At 51.0% G+C, this 24,191-nt stretch overlaps 2 protein-coding genes across 2 annotated transcripts in view; both read right to left on the minus strand.

The window, feature by feature from the left end:
• The window catches only part of UBE2F (ubiquitin conjugating enzyme E2 F (putative)), a 55,543-nt gene extending 49,553 nt beyond the window's left edge, over positions 1-5,990 (minus strand). The window contains exons 1-2 of the mRNA XM_041460200.1: positions 5,874-5,990; positions 3,383-3,516 (exon numbers count right to left, since the gene is read on the minus strand). Of these exons, the coding sequence (XP_041316134.1) occupies positions 3,383-3,500 (118 nt within the window). The 5' untranslated portion in view covers positions 3,501-3,516; positions 5,874-5,990. The remainder of the gene's footprint in view (positions 1-3,382; positions 3,517-5,873) is intronic.
• A 9,362-nt stretch (positions 5,991-15,352) lies between these two features.
• Positions 15,353-19,885, minus strand: LOC121349616 (putative methyltransferase DDB_G0268948). Its single transcript, XM_041460223.1, has 7 exons — positions 19,673-19,885; positions 19,106-19,234; positions 18,642-18,802; positions 18,202-18,415; positions 17,537-17,637; positions 17,275-17,412; positions 15,353-15,773 (listed from the first exon to the last, which is right to left on the minus strand). The coding sequence occupies exons 2-7, from the start codon at positions 19,214-19,216 to the stop codon at positions 15,683-15,685; spliced, it is 816 nt and encodes a 271-aa protein (XP_041316157.1). The 5' UTR covers positions 19,217-19,234; positions 19,673-19,885; the 3' UTR covers positions 15,353-15,682.
• Positions 19,886-24,191: the final 4,306 nt, after the last annotated feature.

The following is a 24,191-nucleotide window of genomic DNA, read 5'->3' on the forward strand; positions in this document are numbered from 1 at the left end:
CAACTTCTACTTACAGCTACTCTTCCAGGCTCCTGCTGGCTTTGGGATCCAGTACAACAGCCTAAGCTCAGCTCTTGCAGTTCCATAACCAAGCTCCAGCTGCAACACCATCCCTGCTGTGTGCACACCTTCAGCAGGCAGCTCTGCACTCCTGTCCAAACTCATTCCTGCAATCTTTACATGACCTAGCAACACCATCAGCATCACAAGTTCACTCCACTCAGTCCCACCACATCGTAGGTGCTGCTGCAGCTGATCTGTCTGAAAGGCTGAAGCAAATTCTAGAAACTTGTAAACAAATGGTTTACATTTTGCTTGAGCAGCTTAAAACAGAACATCCCCAAAAAGCCTGTCCCCACTTCTTTCCCCTCTCACTTTCAGCAGTTCCACTGGAATGATCTGCTTCTCCTGCCAGTCCCATTTCACCCAGAAACCACCCTCAGCACACTGACAGCTGCTCCCACAGCTCTTCTGGGAGAGCATCGTGATTGTGGGGCTGCATCCTCTCTCCCAACCTCTGGCCTGCTCTGCAATTCCAGCAATTCCTATCAGGCCCTGACCTCTGCACAAGAGCTGTGGTGCAGCTTTCCTGAACTGCACCAAGAACTCCTGCTGCCTGGACAAGGTGGGAGATGGGAGCAGGAATAATCAGTCATTCCCTGATGGCTTTGGAACATTGCTTAGCTGAATTACAGCCTCAGTGAAATGGTACCATTCTCACTTGAATTTCAGAAAATTCCAGTAATCCCCAAAAAGGAATTATTTCATTGATTCTGAGGGGGGATTTTTAATATGTATTCCCATACATATCCATACATGTGTGGGTTATCTTTGCACATTTGTGTCTATATCTATCTATCTATCTATATCTTTGTGTATGTGTGTGCATTGACTTGAACACACTATAAAACAGTATATCTTATCTTAAATCTGTATTACGTTTATAGCTGATTAATAATTAATATAACACTCAAGTGCTTTTATTATTAAGTTCTGCTAAATCTTTTAGATCTAACTGTTGAGTCCAAGCCTGAGCCTGGATCCAGCTGCACTGAGACTCCTCCCTGAGGAGTTTAGAAAGGAAGGAATTTCACTCTGAACCTCCTGACTCAATCAAGAGCTTCCTTTACCTTTTTCCCTTTCCTCTTTTCATTCCAGCCTCTGCATCTATCACCATAAACTGACTCTAATTTGATTTTCCTTTACATGCATTACCCATGCAGTAAGCAGTATGCTTACCAACCTTTGCTGTGTTTTTACAAATTTCTATTAAGGCACATTTTCACTAATTCCTTTGATGGTGACTCTTTAAGTGACCTACACCACTCATTTCACACCAGGGATGAAACTTCCATGCACAACCAGATCAGGATCAGCACTCAGTGCTTGTCAGAGCCATGTGAGCACTGACCTGCTTTTAACATTTGTCAGTCTGGGACTCATTCAATACTTAGTTTGAACTCAGTTAATTTAAATACTTAGTTTTACTCAGTTTTTTTTAAATACTTACTTTTATTAAATAGCTGGTTTGCTATCACAGCCACAGCAATTACAATTACAATGTCAATATTAATTTTCTACAGATTACATTCTTTTCCTCCCCTGCACACTTGGGTATGGTTTTGAAAAACATGAGTGCTCTAAGGCTAGAGTAAAATTTCTCTGGCCCCTCACATGAAGGGTATTTATTTCACACTGTTATCTTCCCCTCAAGACTATACCTGTAGGTTAGGGGAAATCTCAGATTATATATATTTAGTAATTTGGCTTTGCAGCTTAGCCTGGTTAAAGAGCTTATTTCTCCTGCCTGAATCATTCCCCCTCAGAACTGAAGTTAAATGAGGATTTCCAAATTGGAAGTGAAAGAGTGATCAAAATAATGATTTGAAGCATGTAAAACTTCCCTGTCCTTAAAACAATACATGGAGAAAATTGTGGATACAACATTCCTACAGCCCAGGTGAGGCACTTCCAGTGCACTGAGGCAGCAGTGTTTGCAGTGACACCTTGCTCCAGATATCTGACAGAATTTACCCTAATTTAGAAAAAAACCACATGCAGTGCTAGTTAGGTAATATCAGTCAGGCAATTATAGCCATGTCAGCCCCAAATCATTCTGAAACAAGAAGAGGAAATGTGGATTTCCCCTGACTGGCATGAATCCCAACAGTGCCAGCTTCAACACCAACAGCAGAGTATTTGCTACTGATCATTTTCAGCAGAAACTTCAACCTAAACAACACATTCCTGTGCCACTAACATTCAACTATTACCAGAGGGACTGAGCCTGACTTCAAATCCACAGTAACTGCAAGCTGTCAGCATCTATGGATTTTTAAATGTAATATTATCTATGCTACAAAAAACAAAACAAAACAAAAAAATTGAAGTGAAGGAAAGAGCTGTCCCTGATTTAACAATAAAACAGTTTCATTATTGTTTCATTAACTAGCCCATTTACCCCCAGCTGCCAAGCAGTAGGTTTGGGGCTTCTTTTCCACCAGCTGGTAAAAACCTACAGCAGCCTTCCTAAAACATACCACACTGCAATGCAATCACTGGTTTTTTTTTTTTTTTGGCTAAAACCAACACACTCAACTTATAGTGACTCCAGGCCTAGAAAAATCTCTCTCTGTACTGCTTTTTAAAATCCTTTTAAAGTGTGCTGCCTCTGACCTGTGCCATTAAAACCACTGTTGTGACTTTCAGGATGTTTTTTCCTGTGACAGGCAATTCTAGTTTTGCTCAGAAACCACCTTCATACCAAGGTGGACAGACTTCTGTTGACATTCTCCTCCTCTACATTCAACGCCATTCACGTGGCAATTTTTTATCATGCTTTAATTATGGACTAATTTTCAACAAAGTAAGGAGGACACTTGTTTTGATTTTCATTATTCAATAAAAATAAGTGTCCTGTCATCATCACAATGGTCCCTGCCTGGGTAATAACTGACATAGACTCCATGTATTTCAGAAGGCTAATAATAATTTTCTTTATTAAGAAACCTATTGCTTTTTATACCCTAGTTCGCTACAGGTGGACCTAATTGGTCCTTCAGTTAAACCACCATCACCACTGGCCAATTAAGAAACCACCCTTTGGTAAACAAATCTCCGTAACACATTCCACATGCTCACAACACCAGGTGCAGCAAGTTCAGGTAAGAATTGTTTCTCATTCTTTGTTCTGATCTTCTCACAGCCTTTCCCAGAACGATGCCTGGGGAAGTGTCTGCTTCTCTCAGTGACCAGAGAGCTGCTGCCACATCCTACAGGACATTTCAAAAACACCTCTGGGAACTTATAGGCAAATCAGTGCTGTTTACCGGCAACACCCCCAAAAGCAGTAAGCCCAACCTATTCCAATCTATTCTGTCACCTTTAATGAGCAGTTTGTCCCGGACAGACACCCTGCGAGTGGAGTCCGCCGCTGGGTTGGGCGCACGGGGGCCTCTGACGCCGTCATCCCGCTTCAGCTTGCTTGCCAGAGTTAGCATCACTGCTGCTTCCCACCTGGAACATAACACAGGGCAGGGACAGTCACCACACACCTGGGGCAGGAGCAAAACACCTCAGGCTGTTGTGATGCCTTGGGTTTTGGCTTTTGTATTTTCTAGATTCTGTGCTGCTTCAGTGTAACTCTGAGCTTTGTATCAAGTGTTGGCAAGCTCTCTTCACAGGGCAGGCAGGCAGAACAATCCTTTTCCAGCTTGTCCAAGGACAACTGTTACAAGCTCCAGGCCCAAAGAGTATAAACAATGGTGAACTGAAGAGAGAAAAACAAGGATGGGAATTCACAGCCTAAAGCTGTAATTGGACAGTTAACTCCAACATGCTAATGGACCCAAATTTATAAAACTTATTAATTAAATTACACACTCGTGATCTTTGTATCACTAATTAATTTTAGAAGCTTCTTATATGATCTTAGGTCAAATATATTATTTTGGGTCTGTGCCCTTCAGCACAGAAAGTTAAAAATTCTTAGTACCTATGATTCCAACATGAGACCCCGTGACCAGCTGTCCATTTTGTGACCATTCTGGCTCATTTTGGGTGTAACCCTGGCTAGGTTCTTGTGCTGCCCAAGGTGTGTCCATTGAGGAAATCCTTTTAATAAATCCTTGCTTTATTCTCTAGCTCTGCCTAGCCTCTGTTCCAGGTCAGAGCTGACTAAGGCGTGGAGGGCCATCAGAAGGTAGAGGTGCTGCACACAGCCAACAGCGAGGTGAATGAAGGTGGGGATGGCCCCCAGCACCTGAGCAATGAGCTTGTTTGGGGTGGGAACACTGAGGGAGGTGCAGTGCATCAGACCAAGAGGAAATTCAGTTTTCTGGAGAGAGGTCAGGCTTACATCAGTGTTTACAACCCCATCTCACTGCCTGACACTGCTCCGTGCTGTGAAAGCACCCCCTGCTCTCCTGCACACCTCACAGACACCACTCACAGCTGCCTTCTGGCTGGCCAAAAGAGACAAAGACAAAAAGGAGAAAGGGGAGGGATTCCTGGAACAACTCTCTAACTAGGAAGTGAGCTTTGAGACAGCTCCCACGGCACAGGAAAGGGACCGAGGTGCAAACTGGAATCATCTACACAGCTGCACAACACTAAAAACCCTGACACACAGAGACCAAGTAACTGAAGAGATGCTTCTGCTGTGCCAGCCATCCACTCTAGAAAATAACCTCACTGATGAATTAATTACAGTGAAAGGTGGCCAGAATGCCAAAGTCAAGAAGCAAAAACATCCAATCTGTCGTGGCTTCAGATGTTTTGGTGCTACTCCCAGTTGAAGGCAACTCCTCCTTCTTTAACATTTTGGCTAAAACCAACACAATGCTGACAAAACCCAAACCCCTCAGGTCCCCCAACAGCTAAAATGGTAGGGGAACTGCTTAGTCTTTAAGTCATATCAATTAATTCAACCAAATAAAGGAGGGGGAAATGCAGAAAGCCAGGGTATAATCTTTACTTGGAGGCTAAGAAGGGCTTAACAGAAAAGTGAGCAACAGCTCTTAAAAAAAATAAAAAAGGAAATAAAATATTTCACAACAGTCCCTAACAGCAGGAAACTCTGGTGAGATCTACAAGAAGGTCAAGCTCCCTGACGTTGACAAGTGATGTGCATGTCAGCTTCGAGATGTATGTTTAAAAACAAAAGTACAGTTCAGGGTAAATGTAAAACCCAGCTGGCTGAAGCGAAGCAAACTGTAGGTTTTACCCCGGAGGAAGAAAGAATAAGCAGAACAAAACAGTCCATTTTTTCCCCGGAGAAGGAAGAAACAGCAGCTGCTAAAAAAAAAAAAAAAAAAAAAAAAAAAAAAAAAAAAGGGAAGTAGGGATCTGAAAAGTACTGAACGCGGCCATAAATTAAAAACCCGAAAAAACACCTGTAAGCTGCAGACCAACTGTTCCCTCAAAAATATCCCCATCTTTTAGGCGCTGATTTCAAATAAATTCACCTTCAATGGGCATTAGATGCCTAAATACCTTTACAGCTTGTCCTGAAGAACCAGGAAACCCAAGAGGAGAATGACCAATCTGGAAAAAAAATTATTCGCTTCGGCGGCATCCCGAATTCTAACGAAACCCAGCAAGAAAGCACTCTCAAACCGCAGGTAAAGCTTTACCGAGGAGGCAGAGGAGCAAGGGAGAGGAGCTGTGCTTATTTTTATTTCTAAGGAAGGCAGCAAGAGCCCAGGGAATTCTGCAGCTGCCGGGAGCCAGGGCAGCCCCTCCGCAAGGCACGGGGCTGAGGGGCCGGGGGACCCCGCCGGGAGCCGCGGCCTGGCGGGCCGGCAGATGTGGGGACAGCGGGAGCGGCCAGGCCCGAGCCGGGGGGTGCGGAAAGGGGGGCAGCCCGCACGTACCTGAGCGCGGCGTCAGGGCCCGGCAGCCGCGGCCAACACCATCCCCGGCGCCGGCCCGGGGAGCGGCGGCGGCGGCTCCTCCTTCCTCCTCTGCCGCCTCTTCCTCCTCCCCACACAGCCCAGATCTCGCGAGAGCCCAGGCGGGGCCGGGAAGTGCCCCCGCCGCGATCTCGCGAGAGTTTGTCGGGGCGGCGGGGAGGCCGTTTGCCGCCGGGAGGGCGGCGCCATGTTGGGGCGGCCGCTGAGGGGCCCCTCAGGCAGCGCCGCCATATTGGGGCGCTCTCTCAGCGCCAGCGGGGTGCTGCAGTGCCTGGGGCGAGGTTATGTCCTTTGAGTTATCTGTCCTCAGGCCGAGTTTTATCACCTTTTGTAAACAGAATCACAGAAACCTTAAGGTTAGGAAAGATCTCTGAGATCGCACCTTTGACGGATCTTCACCGTGTCACCCGGACCGCGGCACCGAGTGCCACGTCCAGTCGTTCTTTAAACACCTCCAGGGATGGTGATCCCACCGCCTTCCTGACAAACCGTTCCCCATAAATGCCATTATTTTCCCGTCCCCTCACACTGCTGTGCAAAGGGGGGTGATTTAGCCACAATATAAATTAATGCTGAGTCTACAGCAAATAGGAGCACACCAAGAGGGAGGAAAAGCAGGATTGCTCGGGAGCAGAGCTTAGGCAGGCTGCAGCATTTGCCTTGGTTAAGGCAAATCTACTATTAATTAAATCTGCTATTAATTAAATTAATTTACTAATCTACCTAAATTAATCTACGATTTGTACACTCCTGCAGCAGATGAGTGGAAGACTAGTGAGCAGTCAATATGTCAATAATATCAATATGCAAGAGTCAATTGTGAGAAACACGACTCACTATTTAAATTTTTTATAAAAGTTTATTAAGGGATAAAAGGGAAACCCAATGCTGGGGTGCTTGGCTATTTGCCAAAATAAAAAAATAAATAAAAACTTCAACCATGTTCTCTATCAACTGTTACATTACAGGGAGTACATGCATATTCATAGGCGTTTATACATATTCAAACATTCCTTTGAGTTTAGATGTGCTTTTGCTTTGTTTTAACCTTTGACTTGTCTTCATGCTATCTCGTAGATTAAACCAATATATTTTATTTCTTCTTGTGGCTCCATCCCGTTGTATTTCCACTCCCTGATAATGAGGGTTAATAAATTCCTTTATTCGGTGCTCTGGTTTCTGTTTCTGTTATCTTGTCTTTCAGATAAGATAGTCCCTAATGTGGGAAATCATTTAATTATTTTACACCATTTTCTGAGTTAGTTACATGTAAAAGCATTTTAACATTTCACAGTCTATTATGCTACAGTCTAAGATAGTATATATTACACTACTATTTAAAAAAGCTGCACATAAACTGACAGATTATACTACACCAGCAGCAGTAATTACAAATTGTACTATATCGGGATTTTTGTGATCAATAATAACTTGCCAAAGCTAATACATAAATGCGAAAGCCAGTAACTATATTTGTCGTTTATAACATCAATCAAATAGAAATATCAATCTTATAGAAGCACAAGTCCACTAGATGGAATCTGTGTAAAAAATTATTTTAAGAGTGCATTTAGTAATGGAGAGTGAATACTTGTGTATCGTAACTAGACTGCCCAAAAACTTCAGAAATTTCCACAGTTCTGTTAGAGCTGTAAAAGAGGTGCAGAAACTCAAGTTTTTCCACTAAATAAGGGAACAAAACTTAGCCACGAAGGCAGCACCCAGGTGTGGTCAGGCAGAGCTGGAGACCTGGCATGGGAATTCTGGCAGACAGCAATACTCACTGCATCCTAAGCATTCACTGCAGTGACACCACTGCCCCTTCCCAAAAACAAACTGCAGCTGAGCTTACTGAAATCCGGTTACTCCAGCACGGAGCCCTTTCCTCCCTCCTTAGGCTTTTCCCTCCAGATCCACCTATCCTTTGGGTAACCCAGCACAGCAGCTTTGGACTGAAGTGTCCTAGAAATATCCTCCTCCCACAGATGCTGCCTGTACGTAGGTCCCGGAGAGGGATTTTTTGCAAGCCTTCAGAAGCGAGGGGTGAAATCGGGAGCCTGACCAGGAGGTGGGATCCCAAAGGAGCTTTTTGGTGGCATCTGCCTGAGGAGCCCAGAGAGCAGAGCATTCCTGCAGCCCGGCTTTTGGGGAAATGGCATCTGCCTGAGGAGCCCAGAGAGCAGAGCATTCCTGCAGCCCGGCTTTTGGGGAAATGGCATCTGCCTGAGGAGCCCAGAGAGCAGAGCATTCCTGCAGCCCGGCTTTTGGGGAAATGGCATCTGCCTGAGGAGCCCAGAGAGCAGAGCATTCCTGCAGCCCGGCTTTTGGGAAGAACCAGCTGCGGCTCGCCGCAGCCGAACCCCGGATTCCATGGGGAATTCCAAACGCGCCTTCGCGGCTCTCCCCGCCCTTGGGAGGCGCTGGCCCGAGGGCGTTTCCCTCGGGATGAGTTTCCATTGCCCGGGGCGCTGCTCCTGGCATTGGATGGCAGCACACGGGCAGCGCCTGGGGCGCGGCCGAACGACGGAATGTCGGGAAGCTCTCCAGAAAACCCAGCATCCAGGCGTTTTTCCTCTGCCCGCCCCCAGATTAAACGCAGCGAGGTTCCTTTTTGGGCAATGCCCTTGCAAGGATGTGCGGGTGATGCCTGTGCGGTGGCATTGCAGAAAAGCACACTAAAATTACGTGGTGGCAGCTTATCTGCTTATGGTAGCTAACTACTTTAGTTTTCCTATTAAATAGCAGATAAGAAAATAACTTACACAGGCGAGTATGCAGAATATACTCTTTAATAAATAGCAGGTAAAAAAATAGATCTTCCTAAGAACATTTTGAGAACCAGAAAAACAAAGATACCTTATAAATACACATATTCACGTTCCCTCGGGAAGGGCATTACTTCGCCTTATCCCGAGCCAATAAATTTAAAAGACAGTTAAAAAAGAAAAAAAAAAAAAATAAAACAATGGTTTCCTCAGCTCGTGTAAAAGAAGAAGGGTTAAATGGGTCAAATAGGCAGTAACAGCGCAGTCGTTTTTCCCGGTCCTTTTCCTGGGGTCGGAGGGCGCTTCAGCTCCAGGCGGGATCAGCAGCTCGGCAGTTGTCCTGCAGGGCCCAGCAGTGCAGGTTGTCCAGCACCTGCAGGACGTGCACGATGGTGGTGGCCCTGAGGCACGCCGTGCTCTCCTGCGGGGCGAGACACACTGGGTCAGCTCTGCACAGGGCGCTTTTGACACCCCAAAAACCCCCAGAGGGGGCTTTTGACACCCCGAAAGCCTCCAAAGGCCGCCGGCCCGACTCACTGTTCGCACGGCCTCCTGCAGCTTGTGCAGCCAGCGCCGCAGCCTGCCCGAGGCCTGGTGCCGAGGATCCACCTGCAAGGAGAGCGGCCGGCTCAGCAGCGGCCCCGCAGCGCGGCCCGGAGCCGGCCAGGGCAGGGCTGGGGAGGCACTCACACAGTCCAGAACGTCCTGCCAGGCGTTCCTGAAGAACTCCAGGGGCTGCCGGCACGCCTCGGCAAAGGCGGGGGCAGCGGGCAGCTCCAGCATGGCGATGGTGAGGTTCAGCTCGGCCGCCACCAGCAGCGCTCGGTCGGACATCTGTGGGTGGCAGTGCTCTGGTTAGGGAGCCCAAGCACCAGGGCTGGAGGATGGGGGTCTGGAGACCTGCCCCGAGGTGCGGCTGGAGGTGGGAGCGGCGCACAGGAGAGCTGTGCCCCCTTTTTCCAGCATCACCTTGCTCTTACCGGCAGGTTTACTGCGTTCCATTTCCGTTGGAAGAGCTTGGAGTTGCATTTGTGGTTCCCCTGCAGGCATAAACCAAGAGAGAGACTGAAAAACTCATCGCGGCTTCTGGCTATGTTGGACAACCCTGGCCAGGCTTGAGTGGTCTGAAACCAGGATGAAATTTGGCCCAGCATCCTTCATGTCCCCAAAACACCCTTGGAAAACAACTTGCTCATCCCGAAACTGCGACAGAAAACATGCACCTTGTCACCCAGCTCTTGAATTCAGCATCCCCTCTGCCTTGCCCCCTGCCAGCCCCCAGCCCCCTGTTGCCAGCAGTACTCACCAACTTTTGTCTCATGTTGTACAGAGCCTGCTGCTGCTTGGGTGCAATGTGCTGGTACTTGGACAGCCTGCAGCCATTCCCCAGGCTGTCGTGGGGAAAGGCAGCCCCCAGGCTGACCCCCAGCACCAGCACGAGCAGCGGGACGAGGCTGAGGCTGAGGTGCAGCATTTTGGCAAGGAAAGCTCGACAGTCGGCCGTGGAGTACGACGGGATGAGGAGGCTGCGGTGCAAGATGCCAGAGAGGATGAACAGGAGGACTCCAGGCAGGATTCGCTGAATTTCAGATGCAGAGGCGCCTGACAGGTGCTACAGGTGGCTTGTTCAGATGTGGAGCTGCTGAGCTGCTGGGTGTCCCAGGGAGCTCCTTTGCCTCGCTCGCTGTGGCTGCCTTGCTGCTCCATCTCCAGCTTTTTATTCCTGCCTGGTGCTTTCATCTTCGCAGGAAAACCCTGGGCTGGTACAGCTGAAAAGAAGAAAATGAAAGTGGTGCAGGGAATCTCCCCTCGTTTCTGTTACCTGCCCGGCTGCCTCCCTGTCCTGCCTGCTCTGCCTCAGCCCAGGATGCCGGGGGATGCTGGGGCTGGGGCTGGCAACTGGGGGGATGCCAGCAGGACCCAGCCCCAGCCCGTGCTGAAAGCTGTGGGAGACACCTGGGGACAACAGGTTCCCGGGGACTGGAGGGGTTTGGTGCCTCCTGAGTGGCAGCAGGAGTTCAGGCCTCAGTTTCCCTGTGGGAAAGGTCATGGTGGGCTGGGGCCATAAGCAGCAGCCAGGAGTGGGCACTGCACTGTCCAGGCTGCAGGCATCAGCTTTTATGGCTGTGTTATCCTGAGGGACCAGGCTCACCACCAAAGCAGGAAAAAAGGTGAAAGCAGAAGCACTTCCACCTGAAGTTTTCCAGGTGGGACACAGAGTTGTGGAGGGAGATGAAGATGAGGAGGGCTGCCACTGGGGCTGGCTGGGGTTTCCTTCCTCTTCATCCTGGAGACACAAATAGGGTGTGTTGACATCCCTGTGCTGACAGCTGGAATGGTACCTCTCAGCAAACTGTCCTTCCATCAAGGGAACCTCCTGTGGTCACTGCTGTGCTTTTAAGTCTCATGCATTCATCAAGCATTAAATATAAAAAATTAGGGCAGTGCCTGGGTCTGGGAAGCAAAGAGAGTAAGAAAGTAGAAGGCATAAATGCACTTTGCAGGGCCTTGCACGATGACCACAGAACACTGCAGGAGGACCCAATTTTTAATGGGTTCCATATTTGGAACTGAAGTGCTGCGTTCAAAGAGTCCAAGAAAAGGAGAAAAGTTCTTGTGGAAGCATGTGGAAAGGTACAGCTGTGGGTGAGCAGAGTGGCATGGTTGTGGTCATGGAGGTGGCCTGGGACCTCTCCACACCATCCAGTCCAAGCCTTGCTGTGGCAGGATCAGCTGGCACGGGCTGATGGGATGGAGCAGACACTTCACAGTCCCTGTTTTTCTTGAGTTCAGATGGACTTTCCCTGGTTCAGCTTGTGCTGTGCTGTCCCAGCACCATGAGCCCCTGAGCCTCCTCTCTCAGCCTTTCCTCATGGCAGAGATGTTCCTGCCCATCACCTTCCTGACCTTGATTGGACTCCTCCAGGCCCTGCCATGTCTCTCTCCCACTGAGGAGCCCAAAACTGGCCCAGCACTTCAGGAGTGGCCTCACCAGTGCTGAGGAGAGGGGAGGAATCACCTTCCTCAGCCTTCTGGAAACACTCCTCCCAGTGCAGCCCTGGATACCATTCACCTTCTTTCCCACCAGGACGCTTTCCTGGCTCATGTTCAATTAGTGAAGAGGTTGAGCAGGACCAGCTGTTGACTCACAGGGTCCATCCACCCCTTCCTGAGCCCTTCCCCTGCTCCAGCAGCATCCCAGAGTGCTCAGATCATTCCTGGAAAACCATGCTGGAGATGAAGAATGGGAAGGGACAGCATGGATCAGACAGTGGCTCGTTCCACTTTGTCCAAACTGGATGCAGACACAGCTTGGAGAAGAGCCAGGACAGCAAAACACGGTGCTAAAGCCCCAGAGCGTGGTGGGCACAGGTTTTCCAGTCATGGATGTGGCCACTGGCCCAGGCTCCCGTGCCAGCCTCTCTCACAGCAGCAGGTTGGGACAGGTCAGTAATTAAAGCCTGAGCCCTGGTGTGGGCTGGGTCTCTTGTTTGCCCTTTGGGTGAACAGGGCAATGGCTCTGTCCTTCCCTTCTCTCGCATTCAAGAAACCCACTGGAGATTAATTTTTGTACAACACAACAAAGTTCATGATCAGCATAGCTGTGAAATACAAGTCCAAACCAGCAAAAATAAGACCACTTCTGTCAACCAAACAGGCACAGCTCAGCTGGAATAGAGGGCAACTTAGCAGAAAATCCCAACAGATGAAAAATAAATGTGGGGTCCCCAGTGGGAGAGGGGTGATCCACCACCAACCACGGTCCCACAGCACCGATCTCGGCCGAGACACTTTTGGGTCACCCGTCGGGTCACAGAGCAGCGTCACATCCTTGTAGGACAGCTTTGGCTCCTGTTTCCCATGGCTGTGGCTTTTCTCTCCCAGGTATCATTTCTGTTTGGAGAAGTAAAGCGAAACCTCATCTCTTCACAGATGCAAAAGGAAATTCAGAGGCACCAAAGGAAAGCTAAAGCTGCAGGGCGAAGCCGGGCCGTGAGCGCAGCCCCTGGCACCCACGGTGGCTGGGATGGAGGGATGAGGATCTCTCCTGGGCACCCTGCTCAGATATTTGTGCCACCCCCAGCCACAGCTGAGCCCCAGGGGCCTGGTTAGCAGCACTGAGGGCTTTTTCTTCATGGGATGGGGTGTTGCCATCCTGGGCTTTGGTGTGTGTCCTGCCCAGCGATGCCATGCTCCAGCACAGCCCAGCAAAGCACGGCTGCATTGGCCACAGCTCCTCCAAACCGTGCCAGTGCCAGCTCCTGCCCTGGCAGTGGAGAGTCCCCAGAGCCAGCACGGGCTGGGGACATCACACCATGCCCAACAGAGTCTACAGAGCACTGGGCACCCACCACAATCATTGTTCCAGTCCCAGTGATGCCCTGTGAAGGCTGACCTAGAACAGAGGCTGGACAGAGGTAAAGAATAAAGCAGGGATTTATTAGGAGGCCTCAATGGATCCACCTTGGGCAGCACAAGAGCCCAGCCAGGGCTGCACCCAAGATGAACCAAAATGGTTACAAAATGGATGACAGGTCATGGGGTCTCTCACTTTTATAAGTTCTGGTCCATTTGCATATTGGAGTTTAATTGTTCCATTACAGTTTTAGCCCATGAAGTCCCATCCTTCTTGTTTTTCTCTCTTCAGTCCACGGTGTTTGTGCTCTTGGACCTGAGATTTGGATCATTTGTCCTTGGTCCCCAGCTAGAGAAGGAATTGTTTTGTCTCCCTGCTCTGTGCAGAGAGCTCACCATCCCCTAATGTGAAGCCTAGACCCACACTAAAGCTGCACAGAATGTGAAAATATAAAAGCTAAACCCTGAGGCATCACCAGCTGCCGATGGTGCTGTTCCAGGAGAGCAGCACAGATGGTGATGATGGAGCCCCTTCCTTGAAAGGCTGGAGCCACTCAAGCTTGCTTGGAGCAAGAAATCCCAGGTGTGGAATTTCCAGGTGCGAGAACAGAAGTGAAACCTGACTGTGGGCAGGGCTGGCGTCAGCACTGGGTGAGGCAATCGCTCCGTGGTGACTCACGGGCACGGGCATGGGAAAGGTGCTCGCCACAGGCCACGGCACCGGTGTGGCTAAGGATGAGCCCAGATGGCTCCTGACCCCAGTGGGCATGGCTGGGAAGAAGTGACTCCTGCCAAAGCACCTAGTCTGGCTAGAGAAGATAGGAGGAACAGAAAGCGTGCCCCAAAAAAGGCAGGTTTAAAAATAAACCCCCGGTGAGGTGTGGGAGCCCTGCCCACGGCCCGATGGTGCCAGCACAGGGCAGCAGCGGGCTCTGCTCGTCAGCCATCACCAGTCCTGTCCCTGCAGCCCGGGGTGTGGTGCCACCAAAGTGCCCCCAGCCCCACTGCATCCCCCAGCACCTCCCAGCACGTGTGAGCTGCAGCAGCCCCTGCAATGGCTGGTGCTGCTCTGCTGATGCCATCCCTGCTGTGCCCTCGTGGCTGGGCACCCGCTGCAGGAGGGAGAGGCTTAAAATTTACAGTGAAGAAAAAACCCAAACACTTCTTCCCCAGAGCCTTTTTGCCAGCACCGTAGGGACACGGGATTCCACCTCCTGCGGGACCCCTCCCTGCCCTGGAATGTCTGCAGGGATGCACCTCACAGGGACAAGCCCTGCCAGCAGAGCTGGGGCTGCCCCGGCCCGGGCAGCCAGGCAGGCCCTGGGCATGGCAGCAGCGGTGCCAGCCCGAGCAGGAGAGAGCCCTGGTGCCCACCCAGCAGGGGAGGCTGAGAGCTGCTGCTGGCCCAAAGCCGAGCTGCGCCTGGAGCAGCCTCAGCCAGTGAGACAGGGCCTGATCCAGCATTGCTGTCCTGGCCATGGACACAGAGAGCAGCCTCCCATCCACCATGGGCTTCCCACACCGTGGCTGTCCTCCCGAGACCCCATCAGCCTCCTGGGGGACCAAGCGGGGGCACAGCCTTTGCCCCCCACCCTGGGCAGGCTGAGGGCAGCTCAGTCAGGACCCTGAGAGCCCGGGAGCTCAGCAGAAGCACCTCCAGCCCCTCTCAGCCCCCTCTGGGGCTGGCAGCAGAGGTGGCACTGCACCTTTCTTAATAATGCTTTGATGTAGAAGGGAGTGAGGGCACAGCCCTTCCCAGGGTGTCAGGGAAGCTTTCTTGCCAAGGACAGGAATTACAGGAAAGGGAAAGATCCCTGCAGAGGGTGGGTCTGGTCTTGAAATATCCAGAAGGCAAACAGGAGGTGACTTGTACCAGGGTATGCCCAACTTTGAGCCCTCATATCTCCCCTTGGCCCTCCCAAAAAACGCAGCCTCTGACCCGCCCTTTGCAGCGTGGGTGGGTGGTAGGGCACCAACCTGCTCTCCTTCAGCAGTGATTCCATCGAGGCTCCTGAGCTGTCCTGAGGGGCCTCACTGGGGCCAAGGCACTCCTGGGGCAGGTAAGGGGCTGACACCTGCCCCAGGGCTGGGGGCACACTGCGGGTGAGAGCAGCCCCTCTCCAGGGCAGCCCTCAAAGACAGCGCCCAGCTCCTCGCTGAGCCAGGGCAGGGAATGGCCCTTCCTACCCCAAACCCACCCTCCCCACGGAGCAGAGGGGCACCGAGGCCTTCAGGACATTCAGTGCCAAGGTAGCACAGTTATTCCCACACCAGTGGGTGCTCCACAGCCTCTTTGTAAAACAGGAACCACAGGCAGCATTTTCTCAGCTTGCTTTTTAATTATTATTAATTGTGTAAGAAATGCAGTGCATTTCTCCGCTGTTCCTGTGATTCTCTTCCCCACGTGTTATTAAACCAGCAGTCCACAATGGGACACTTCCAGTGCCGAGGGAGCAGCACCGGGCAGACTGCAGGACCAAGGTGGACAGGAGCCTGAGGGGCACAAAACCCCCTCTGCTTCCCACAGGAGACCAGAATTTCAATCAGCAGTAATCTTGCCAAGGAGTAAGAGCGGTTACAAGCGGGGCTTTAGGAGACGATCCACCTTCCCCTTCCATTGTAGCACCAGATGAGGAGCAGGGTTTGCTCTCAGCACGCCTTGCGCCCCAGCACACAGACGTGCCTCACCAAGAACTCCACCGGGGTCTCACGAGAGGAAACTCCCATTGTCTCCAGCATCCTGCAAGGACAAGCAGAGGAAGGGTCTCACCCTGCCCACACAGCTCCTCCCTGATGTGGGGCAGCACCCAGAGCCAGAGCCAGATCCCTTCCACCCACAGCACACAGGGGGGATGGCAAATGCTTCCAGCTGCTGCACAAGGGTTCTTCTGGTCAGGGAAGAAATGAGCAGCACCCCTTCCCCACAGGCCCTTGCTGGGGCTGAAACAGATGGGTCAGTGTTGGAATGCAAGCCTCTCTGAGCTCCTCAGAGAGGGAGGTGAATGCAGGGGTTGAATGAAAGCCTTTCGAGAAATTAAGATACATTAAACCATACAGATATGAAGTACAAGTGTAGGTTTAAGTTTTCAGTAAATAGAAGTGCGAGTTACAGTTTTAAGTAAGTTTAAGCTTTAGGTTTTAAGTAAGCAGAAATACATTTCAAGTGCCTTAAGAAACTGCACTAGCTAGCAAAGGCCCTAAGGCCTAGTTTAAAGCTCAGCAACTTAGTCCTGGACATAACAAAAACATAGCAGAACCCTGCAGCCAGGCAGAATAGATAGAATAGATAGAATTATTCACATAAAACAGATAAAACTACATACGTAAATGAACAGAACTATTCTCGTAGATAGGTAAACTTTCAAGCAAGGAAACAGTACATTTGCATAAATAGATAATATTATACATGCAGTTTTTAAAGAACTGACACTACTTTTGTACTACTGCACATTAGAATCAAATTTAGATTGGTTTAGAAAGAATGTTTTAGAATCGTGTTTTCAGTTGATTGGATGTTTTATGAATAAAAAGTCTCTGTAACAGGGTGCAAAAGACAATATCAACGACCAACACAACCACAACTATCAACAACCACAAGAGAAGAAGAGGAAGAAAACAGAGAAAGAAAAGAAGAAGGGGAAAGAAGAAAGCAAGCTGTGGTCCCTGCTGCTGCTGAGAACATCAGACTTGTTCCTGCTGCTGCTCAGGCACTGGACTCTGTGCCAGGGAACAACTGTTGCTGCTGCTGTTCCTGCACAGAACCTGGGACTGTTCCTTGCAGCTGCTCCCCTTGCTTGGGACTCTGAGCCAGAAAGCTTTTAGCCCTGACTTGAACACCCTGACCTCTGTGCCTTCGAGACTGATGGATCCATGCCATAAAGAACCTCAGAGCAGCCCACAACTGCTCGTGTCTCTCTGAAGGCCCTAGACCCACTAAAGCTCGACAGGTGAAGATGCAACCACCAGTATTTTTCATGCCCTTTGCCAATTAAAAGCAAGGTAAAGAAACTCAGGATAAGTCTCGTGTCAGAGGTTTCATGGATCCATTGGTGCAGGCACCTCCTGCTGCTACACAGGCTTAAAGCCTAAGGATCTGCTGCTGAACCCCTGACAAGTGTCCAGCCCTGGAATGGAGGGAGCACATCCCTGCACACTCCCCTGCAGCTTTGGAGGGGTCTGCACAAGCTCCCTCTGCATGCACTGCACAGCACAGGTCCTCCACACCCTGCTGGTTTGCTCACCTCTTTTCAGTCTCCTGGAGGAGGGAGGTTGCAGCTGCAGGGTCACTCCTCTTAAAGGTCTGATATGAAGAGGTGGACTCGATGTAACCAACCACACCCTCAACAGTCATGGGAATTGGGTCATAGATATCAGTGATTCTGCAAGAGACATGGGCAAGAAAGGAGCATTGGCAAGTTAAATCTCAAAGGCAGGGCAACACGGACCGCAGGCTGGCATGGTGGTGATACAATGTCTGACACCATCAAAGGTGGTTCTGCTCACCTCTTCTTGTCTGGGAACGGCAAGGCCTCAAAGATTGTTTTGTAGTCATCCATGACGTATTTTACTCTGTCATTTGAGTATTTTAAAGTCTTGTCCCAGCACTGTAAAGACAGTGTATTAAAAACAAACACAAAACCACCTGAAGTTCTCAGATGCCACTTAACTCAGGTTTGGGCCTGCATGTGATACATTCATATATGTCCTATTTTTTAAAAGACTTATTGCATTAAAATACACCAAAATCTTGCTTAATATAAAGAATTCAAGGCTCCTGTTCTAGAAATAAGGCTCCTGTCCTCCTTACACAGCTCTTACTCATAGTGGAAAGTCTCCTTTTATCCAATTCTTAAAACACCCTTGGTCCAGAAAGACTCCTAAAAAAAGACCTTCTTCCCAACAGTATCTACTTCCCATTCTTTTCGCTGTGATCAGGGCAACAGGAAAAGTCTCCTGGACAATACCAGCTCCCAGATCTGCTCCGGCACCCTTCTCACCCCCACCAGAGTCTGCCCTATCAGTCCTCATGTCCCCCTCCACATGATCCAGCCAGGCCAGCGCGGGAGCCTCTAAATCCCTGCATTTACCCCACTCTGCACTAGGATTCCTCTCCTCGCAGCCCCTCAGTCCCACTCCTCCCTCTCTGCCCTGCGGCTCTCCCGGCTGACCTCCCTGAAGACTTTGGTGAGCTGCTGGGAGCAGTCCCCGTAGCGCAGGCTCATGTCCAGGGTGTAGGTGCTGATGGCCACGCAGCCGCCCGGCCGCAGCACGCGCTGCGCCTCGCGCATGAAGCGCTCGATGTCGAACCAGTGCGCGGCCGTGAACGAGGTCAGCACGTCCACGGAGGCCTCCTGGAACGGCAGCTCCTCCGCAGGGCACGCGCTGCAGGGAAAGGGGAAAAGCCACGGACGTGGAATCAGAGGGTGCTTTTGGATGGTTTGGGACGCAAGCCCACAGCTTCTGAAGTCTAGGATAACGCTTGTTGGCACCGGGAATTCCATCCGATGGAATCTCTGGTGCCAGCTGGCTCAGTCATGCTCACAAAGCACCACCTCCGCGTGAGCACCTGAATTCTGCCTTTGGCCCAGCGTGCTGGCCTGACACTCACAGGTAGGAGATGTTGGGCATGCCGGGGGTGTCCTTGGCCTCCTGGATCTGCGCTTCGCTGATGTCCGTGCCCACCACCTTCTTGAAGTGCTCCCCAAGGAAGTGGGTGCCTTGTCCAGAGCCGCAGCCAACGTCCACTGCCAGCTCCGCAGGGATGGCCTTCTGCAGGGAGGGGTGGATGTGTCTCAGTGGGCAGCCACCCAATTCCTGGGCTTTTACCCCATTCCTTCCCCCAGCACCCGCTCAGGAACAGCCTTGGCGTGGCAGAACCTGTGGAAAGCCTCTCGTGTGCCCCCATTTGGCCATGAACCCTGCTGCTTTATCTTTCCCTGGGGCACCGACCAAGGTGACACTCCCAGCAAGGCAAACACTGCCACCCACTATTAAATACCCCTTGGACTTTTCCCCCACCCACAATTAAATACCCCTTGGATTTTTCCTCCAGCCTGGCCGTACCCCACTCACCTTTTCCCGCAGGTAGGAGAGGATGGTGTGCTGCAGCTCTTTGCCCGGTGCAAACCTGTATTTCTGGTAGACGGCCGCATGCCCTCTGCCCTCGAACATCTGGGTGGCCATGCTTGGCTGAGCTGGCACCTGCGAGGAGGCAGCAAGCCGGGGATGTCACACGGACCGAGCTCCTGCCGCGTCCCTAGCCAGGGACCGCAGGCTCTGAAACCTCCAGCTCCCGGCGGGGCCACGAGGAGGACTTTGCCCGGGAGGCTCCAGCGAGGGAGCGTGAACCTGCTCTCCAGGAATCCCTCCCACAGCCCTGAGCTAACCACAGGAGCAAACAGCGGCGTCCAACAGGAAAAGCTTTCCAGGTTTTTACACAGCCCTGAGGACTGTGCAACTCCACTGCTGCCCCCACCCACCGGCTGTTTCCTCAAATCATTCACTGAGCAGCGCAGCAGGAAAACTACCAGTAAAACATGGAGGCTTTTACTAGCTGGCTTTGCCTTTTTCTTAAAAAGCCAATCAATTTTCTCCTGTTAGCACCACAACCACACATCCACCTTGCGCTTTCCCAAGCACCTGCTGCTTTTTGTCCCTTCCCGTTCAGCAGCCACCCAAAGTCCCTCGGGGAGCTGAACCCAGCACCGCGCGGGGAGGCGAGCGGGGCCCTTCGGCCTGGGCGAGCTCGGCCCCGGCAGCCGGGGGAGCGCTCGGGGAGCCGGGGGAGCTCCCGGGGAGCCGGGGCCGAGCTCCCGGGCACGGCGCTCCCCGCCCGGCCCCGCGTCCCCCCGGAGCCCGCAGCCCCGGGCGCTGTCCCGGCGCGCCGCCCCGGAAGGCTCCCGGCCGCATCCTGTTGGTGGCGGTGCCCGAGCAGGCGCTGTCCGAGGCACCGAGCCCGGGCGCTGTCGGGAGGGCTCCGTGCCCCTTTGCCGGGGCGGGATGTGCCCGCGGCGAGTTTCTGGAGCGATGCGGGAATGCACCGGGAGATCGAGGGTTGTTCGGCCTCCGTGCAGGAAGAGATGCTCCGGCAGCTCAGGGCTGCGGCTCCCGGCGGGGAACAGCGGCGCTGCCAGAGCTCTCCGCAGGGATCCTGCCGGTGCTTTCCGTGCGCCCAGAGGAGCCTTCTCCCCGCACCACTGCCGCTCCTTACCGCGCAGCCCCCGCAGCAGCGCTCCCAGCGCCTCCCAGGCCGGAGTGCGGGGCTGCAGGGAGGGAGGGATGGAAGGCGGGGAAGGCGAGGGATAGCCCCGCACCGCCCCCGCTGCCGCCCGCCCGGGGCTGCCCTGCCCGCCGGGGCTGCTGGAATCCGGGAGGCGGCTGCGAGAGGCTCCGTCCCACCGGGATCCTGGAGCCGCAGAGCCGGGCCTCAGCCTTTACACAGCTCTGTGCTTGCTGACTACGTAGTGTGAAAAATGTGTATTTTATGATCGGCTTTTCGCAAGTATTAAAATGAATATTGTATGTGTTATGTTAGAAAGTTATGCTGTATTAATTTGCCTAAGTAGTGTATTAAATATAGTTTTAGGTTATAACATAATGTTAAAATAGAAACTGTGCTATGTAAGATATTTGTTTAAGAAAGGACTCGCACCAGATAGAAGCCACAGGACACCTAAATCTTTCAGAGAAAGAGAATTTATTGCTCCCTTATCAGCAGAAAATTAACTTCTTCCCACCTGGATCGGACAGGAAGACGGCATTAGGATTAAGAGGAAGTTGACAGTGACCAGACAGAATCCTGTGTTTGAATGGAATTTATGCATCATGTATGAGATGCACGAATATGCAACAGGCGATGGTTTTTAAGGGTTAATCCTCTGTTAACCGGGGTCCTTTTTCAGGCTTGTGTTGCCCAGAAAAAGGTACCCGGACGTCCGTATCTCTTTGTTTTTATTGTCTCATATTGTCCTAATCTCAATTGTTCAAATTTTATTACTCATATTACTATTTTTATAACCATTTTATTACTATTAAACTTTTAAAAATTTTAAAAACAAGTGACTGGCGTTTTTCACGCTGTAGTTACAGCTTTCAGAATGCCCGCGGATCCCGGGAATGCTCAAGCAGCCTCCACATGTCAGGAAGCGGAGCTCGGGAGGTGCTGCAAGGCGGCAGAACAGGATTCAAATGCTGCGGGCAGCCAAAGCCGTGCCTGCAGAGCTCTGTGTGCGCCCAAGTGCCCTCCTGGTGTCCAGCAGAAAGAGGAAACGCAGCAGGAGCCCCCAAGAGCAGCACTTGGAGAGCTCAGAATGTTGGGATTTCAGAGCTGGGCAGTTTCCCTGATTCGGGGCAGGATTTTACCCCTTCCTCAGGAGAGTAATGTTAATTAATGTTAATTACTCAGCTGAGGCCGACGGAGCCGTGGTTTGCTGGAAGCACAGTCCCTTCAGTTTGTAGTGTGCACGGCAGCCGCGGCTCCGTGCCAGTTAGCACAGCCTTTAAGCCACTCCTGATTTTAGGAGAAACCAGTGAATTTACTCAAGGACTGAAGACAGAGGCTGGCTTGAAGCAGTTTGCTAAATGAAAGCATGGATTGGAGTTCCTGGGCTTGTGTCCCAAATATTTGATTTGGGCCACCTGCTGCTGGGTCATGCAGGGGTGGTACCTGCAGCAAGAGAAAGCCCCACACAATCCCCAGAGGGCCCTGTGTTTTCACAGCCTGGCTCTCTGGCCTTTGGACACCCCATTCTGCCTGGATTTTGCTGAGAGCACCACTGCAGACAGGAGGGGGTGATGTCCCAGACCTGAGGCACCTGCCCAGTTCCAAACTCCACAGTTCCTGGGCAATGCCCAGGTGGTGTTTAGCTGGGCTACAGCCAAACATCTGCAGGAAAACAAAACACCAGCCAGGCATGGGCTGCAGATGGCACCAGGCCTTTCCTGAGCTCTCCCAAATTTGGCACACGGGATTCTGCTGCCTTTGGCTCCCTCCTCCATCCCTGTTGTGCTCCCCAAGGGACTGCTACTCTCTGATGGCCCTGCACCATGCAGAAATAAATTGGTCTCCTCGAGGTTTGGCTTGCTGAGCCTTAGGCCAAATGTGGGTTTAAACACCAGGCTCAGAGAATCAGACACTGCCCACTTCTTAAATCCAAATAATGGAATGCCAAAGTGCCCTGGGGCCTTCCCAACTTGTTCCCCAAACCTTCAGACCCTGTGGATTTTAATTCTATAGCAGGGTCCTGGATTAGTAGATCTTCACTGGGAATGCATCTCACTCTGAAATTTATTAAAACTGAAAAAATGAATCAATCTATTTTAGGGGACACAAAGGCCAAAGGACACTCCTGTCAGTCCTCCTGTGTCCAGTGGTATTTTCACCAGCAGGTTTACCTGTTGGAATCCATATTCCTTGGAGCTAAAGGAAGAGGAGGTAAATGGCACCATTACCCTGCTGCACTTAATTTACAAATGTAATTGTTTTAAATTTAATTTCAACTTTAATTGAATCAGAAGCTTTTTGCTGGACCACACAAGAGCAACGATGCCCACAGGGCTGGGGTGCACCTCCCCATCCCCAGGATCCCCTGAAGAAGTCAGTGATATGTCTCCTACCTTGTGGAAAAGTTGATTTGATTTGAAGATCCCAGTAAGGCTTCAGCTCCTGGGAGCCTCTCCACTGTTTATTTGTTCTCTGATGGAAAAAGAACAAGATTTATTCTCACAACAAGGAATAAAGGGATTTGAAAATATTTGGTATTTCTTCAAAGATCTTTTCAAACCTACAGGGGTCAGACTTGAAGTTAGTGAAGAATCTAATTCTCCTGTCTTAAAAACGGTGGGGCATGGATAAAGTTCCTTGTAGGGAAGGGATTTATCCACAAAGCAGAGATGTCACTGCTGATGTGTTAGAGCTGTGCCTCAAGACCTCAGCTGGCATCAGGGCTATCCCTGCCTGCTCCCTGGCATATTGCAATGCTGGAAAAATCATAGTTTGTGTCAAAAGAAAGGCCAGATGGACAAGAGACTGGAGAGGGGAGGGAGAAGGGAATTCCCACAGCAGTGACTCTTTGAGGGCAGTGCAATTCCCGGATCCTTGCCATGGCAGCAGCAGTGGCTGGTGATTGCTGTGCTCCAGCACACAAAGGGCTGGAGGGGAAATGAAGGCAGGCAGGGACACGCTCAAGGGCAGAGGAGGAAGCCTGCAGAGGAGAGAGCCCTTGGCTTTGCAATCCTGCCTCACCTCTCGGCTCATCCGGCCATAAATCCTTCCTGGAATGACTGGTGAGAGCACTGGGGCTGGAGCAGGGGCTGAGAGCAAAGCACAGCACTGGGGGCTTCCAGAAACAATAGCAGCAAGTCCCTCTCCCACCATTTCACCTTTTAACGAAGGAAGCTGGGAAATCTGGTTGTGGAGCCAGTGAATTAAATGAAATTTAGAAGTCACCTGAGAATCTGTGGCCGAGCAACCCGAGATTTCCCATTCCCCACGCAGGGGCCGGATCTGCTGCTGATGAATGAACAATTCTGGAATAAAAGGAGGGAGAGAAACGTGAGCTCGAAATGATCTTATTTCACCTTTCCTCACATGCACTCTCTGGGCATGAGGATGTAGTAGCTGATATTGTTATATCTGCTGGCACAAGCCAAAAGCCCAGTGGCGTCAGGAAGCTGCTGTACTAAAATTAAATAACTCTGGGGGATGTGCACGGCCAAACCAGACTCAGAGCAATTGCTCTGGGTCTGGCTGATGCCTGATGGGCTGTTCCGAAATTGCAAACAAATTTGTGGCAATTAAACAAGATCCCAGGAACATCTTAATGCAGAGTTTCAGCTTTTTCTTCTTGGGGTCCCCGCCAGGCATGTGACAGAATGTGAGACAGGGGAAGGAATGAGAAGGAGGTGTCTTTACAAACTGTGGACCTGATGGTAGGTAAGGCCAGACAGGGAGAGGTGAAAGAAGCAATGGGGGAACCATAAATTCCATAGGAATTCCACTAATTGACACAGACTGTTGCTCACTCAAGACTGTGCTAAATCTCTGGATTTAGGAAAAAAGAACAGAGACACAAAGAAAAGTGGGGTATACATTAGGAGGGGCCTTAGGCATTTCAGGAAGTCTGTACCTCTCAAGTACCTAAGCCAACAGGAAAAGAGA

Source organism: Pyrgilauda ruficollis, unplaced genomic scaffold (assembly GCF_017590135.1).
Source record: "Pyrgilauda ruficollis isolate IOZ18807 unplaced genomic scaffold, ASM1759013v1 scaffold140, whole genome shotgun sequence".
In the NCBI taxonomy this organism is placed as follows: Eukaryota; Metazoa; Chordata; class Aves; order Passeriformes; family Passeridae; genus Pyrgilauda; species Pyrgilauda ruficollis.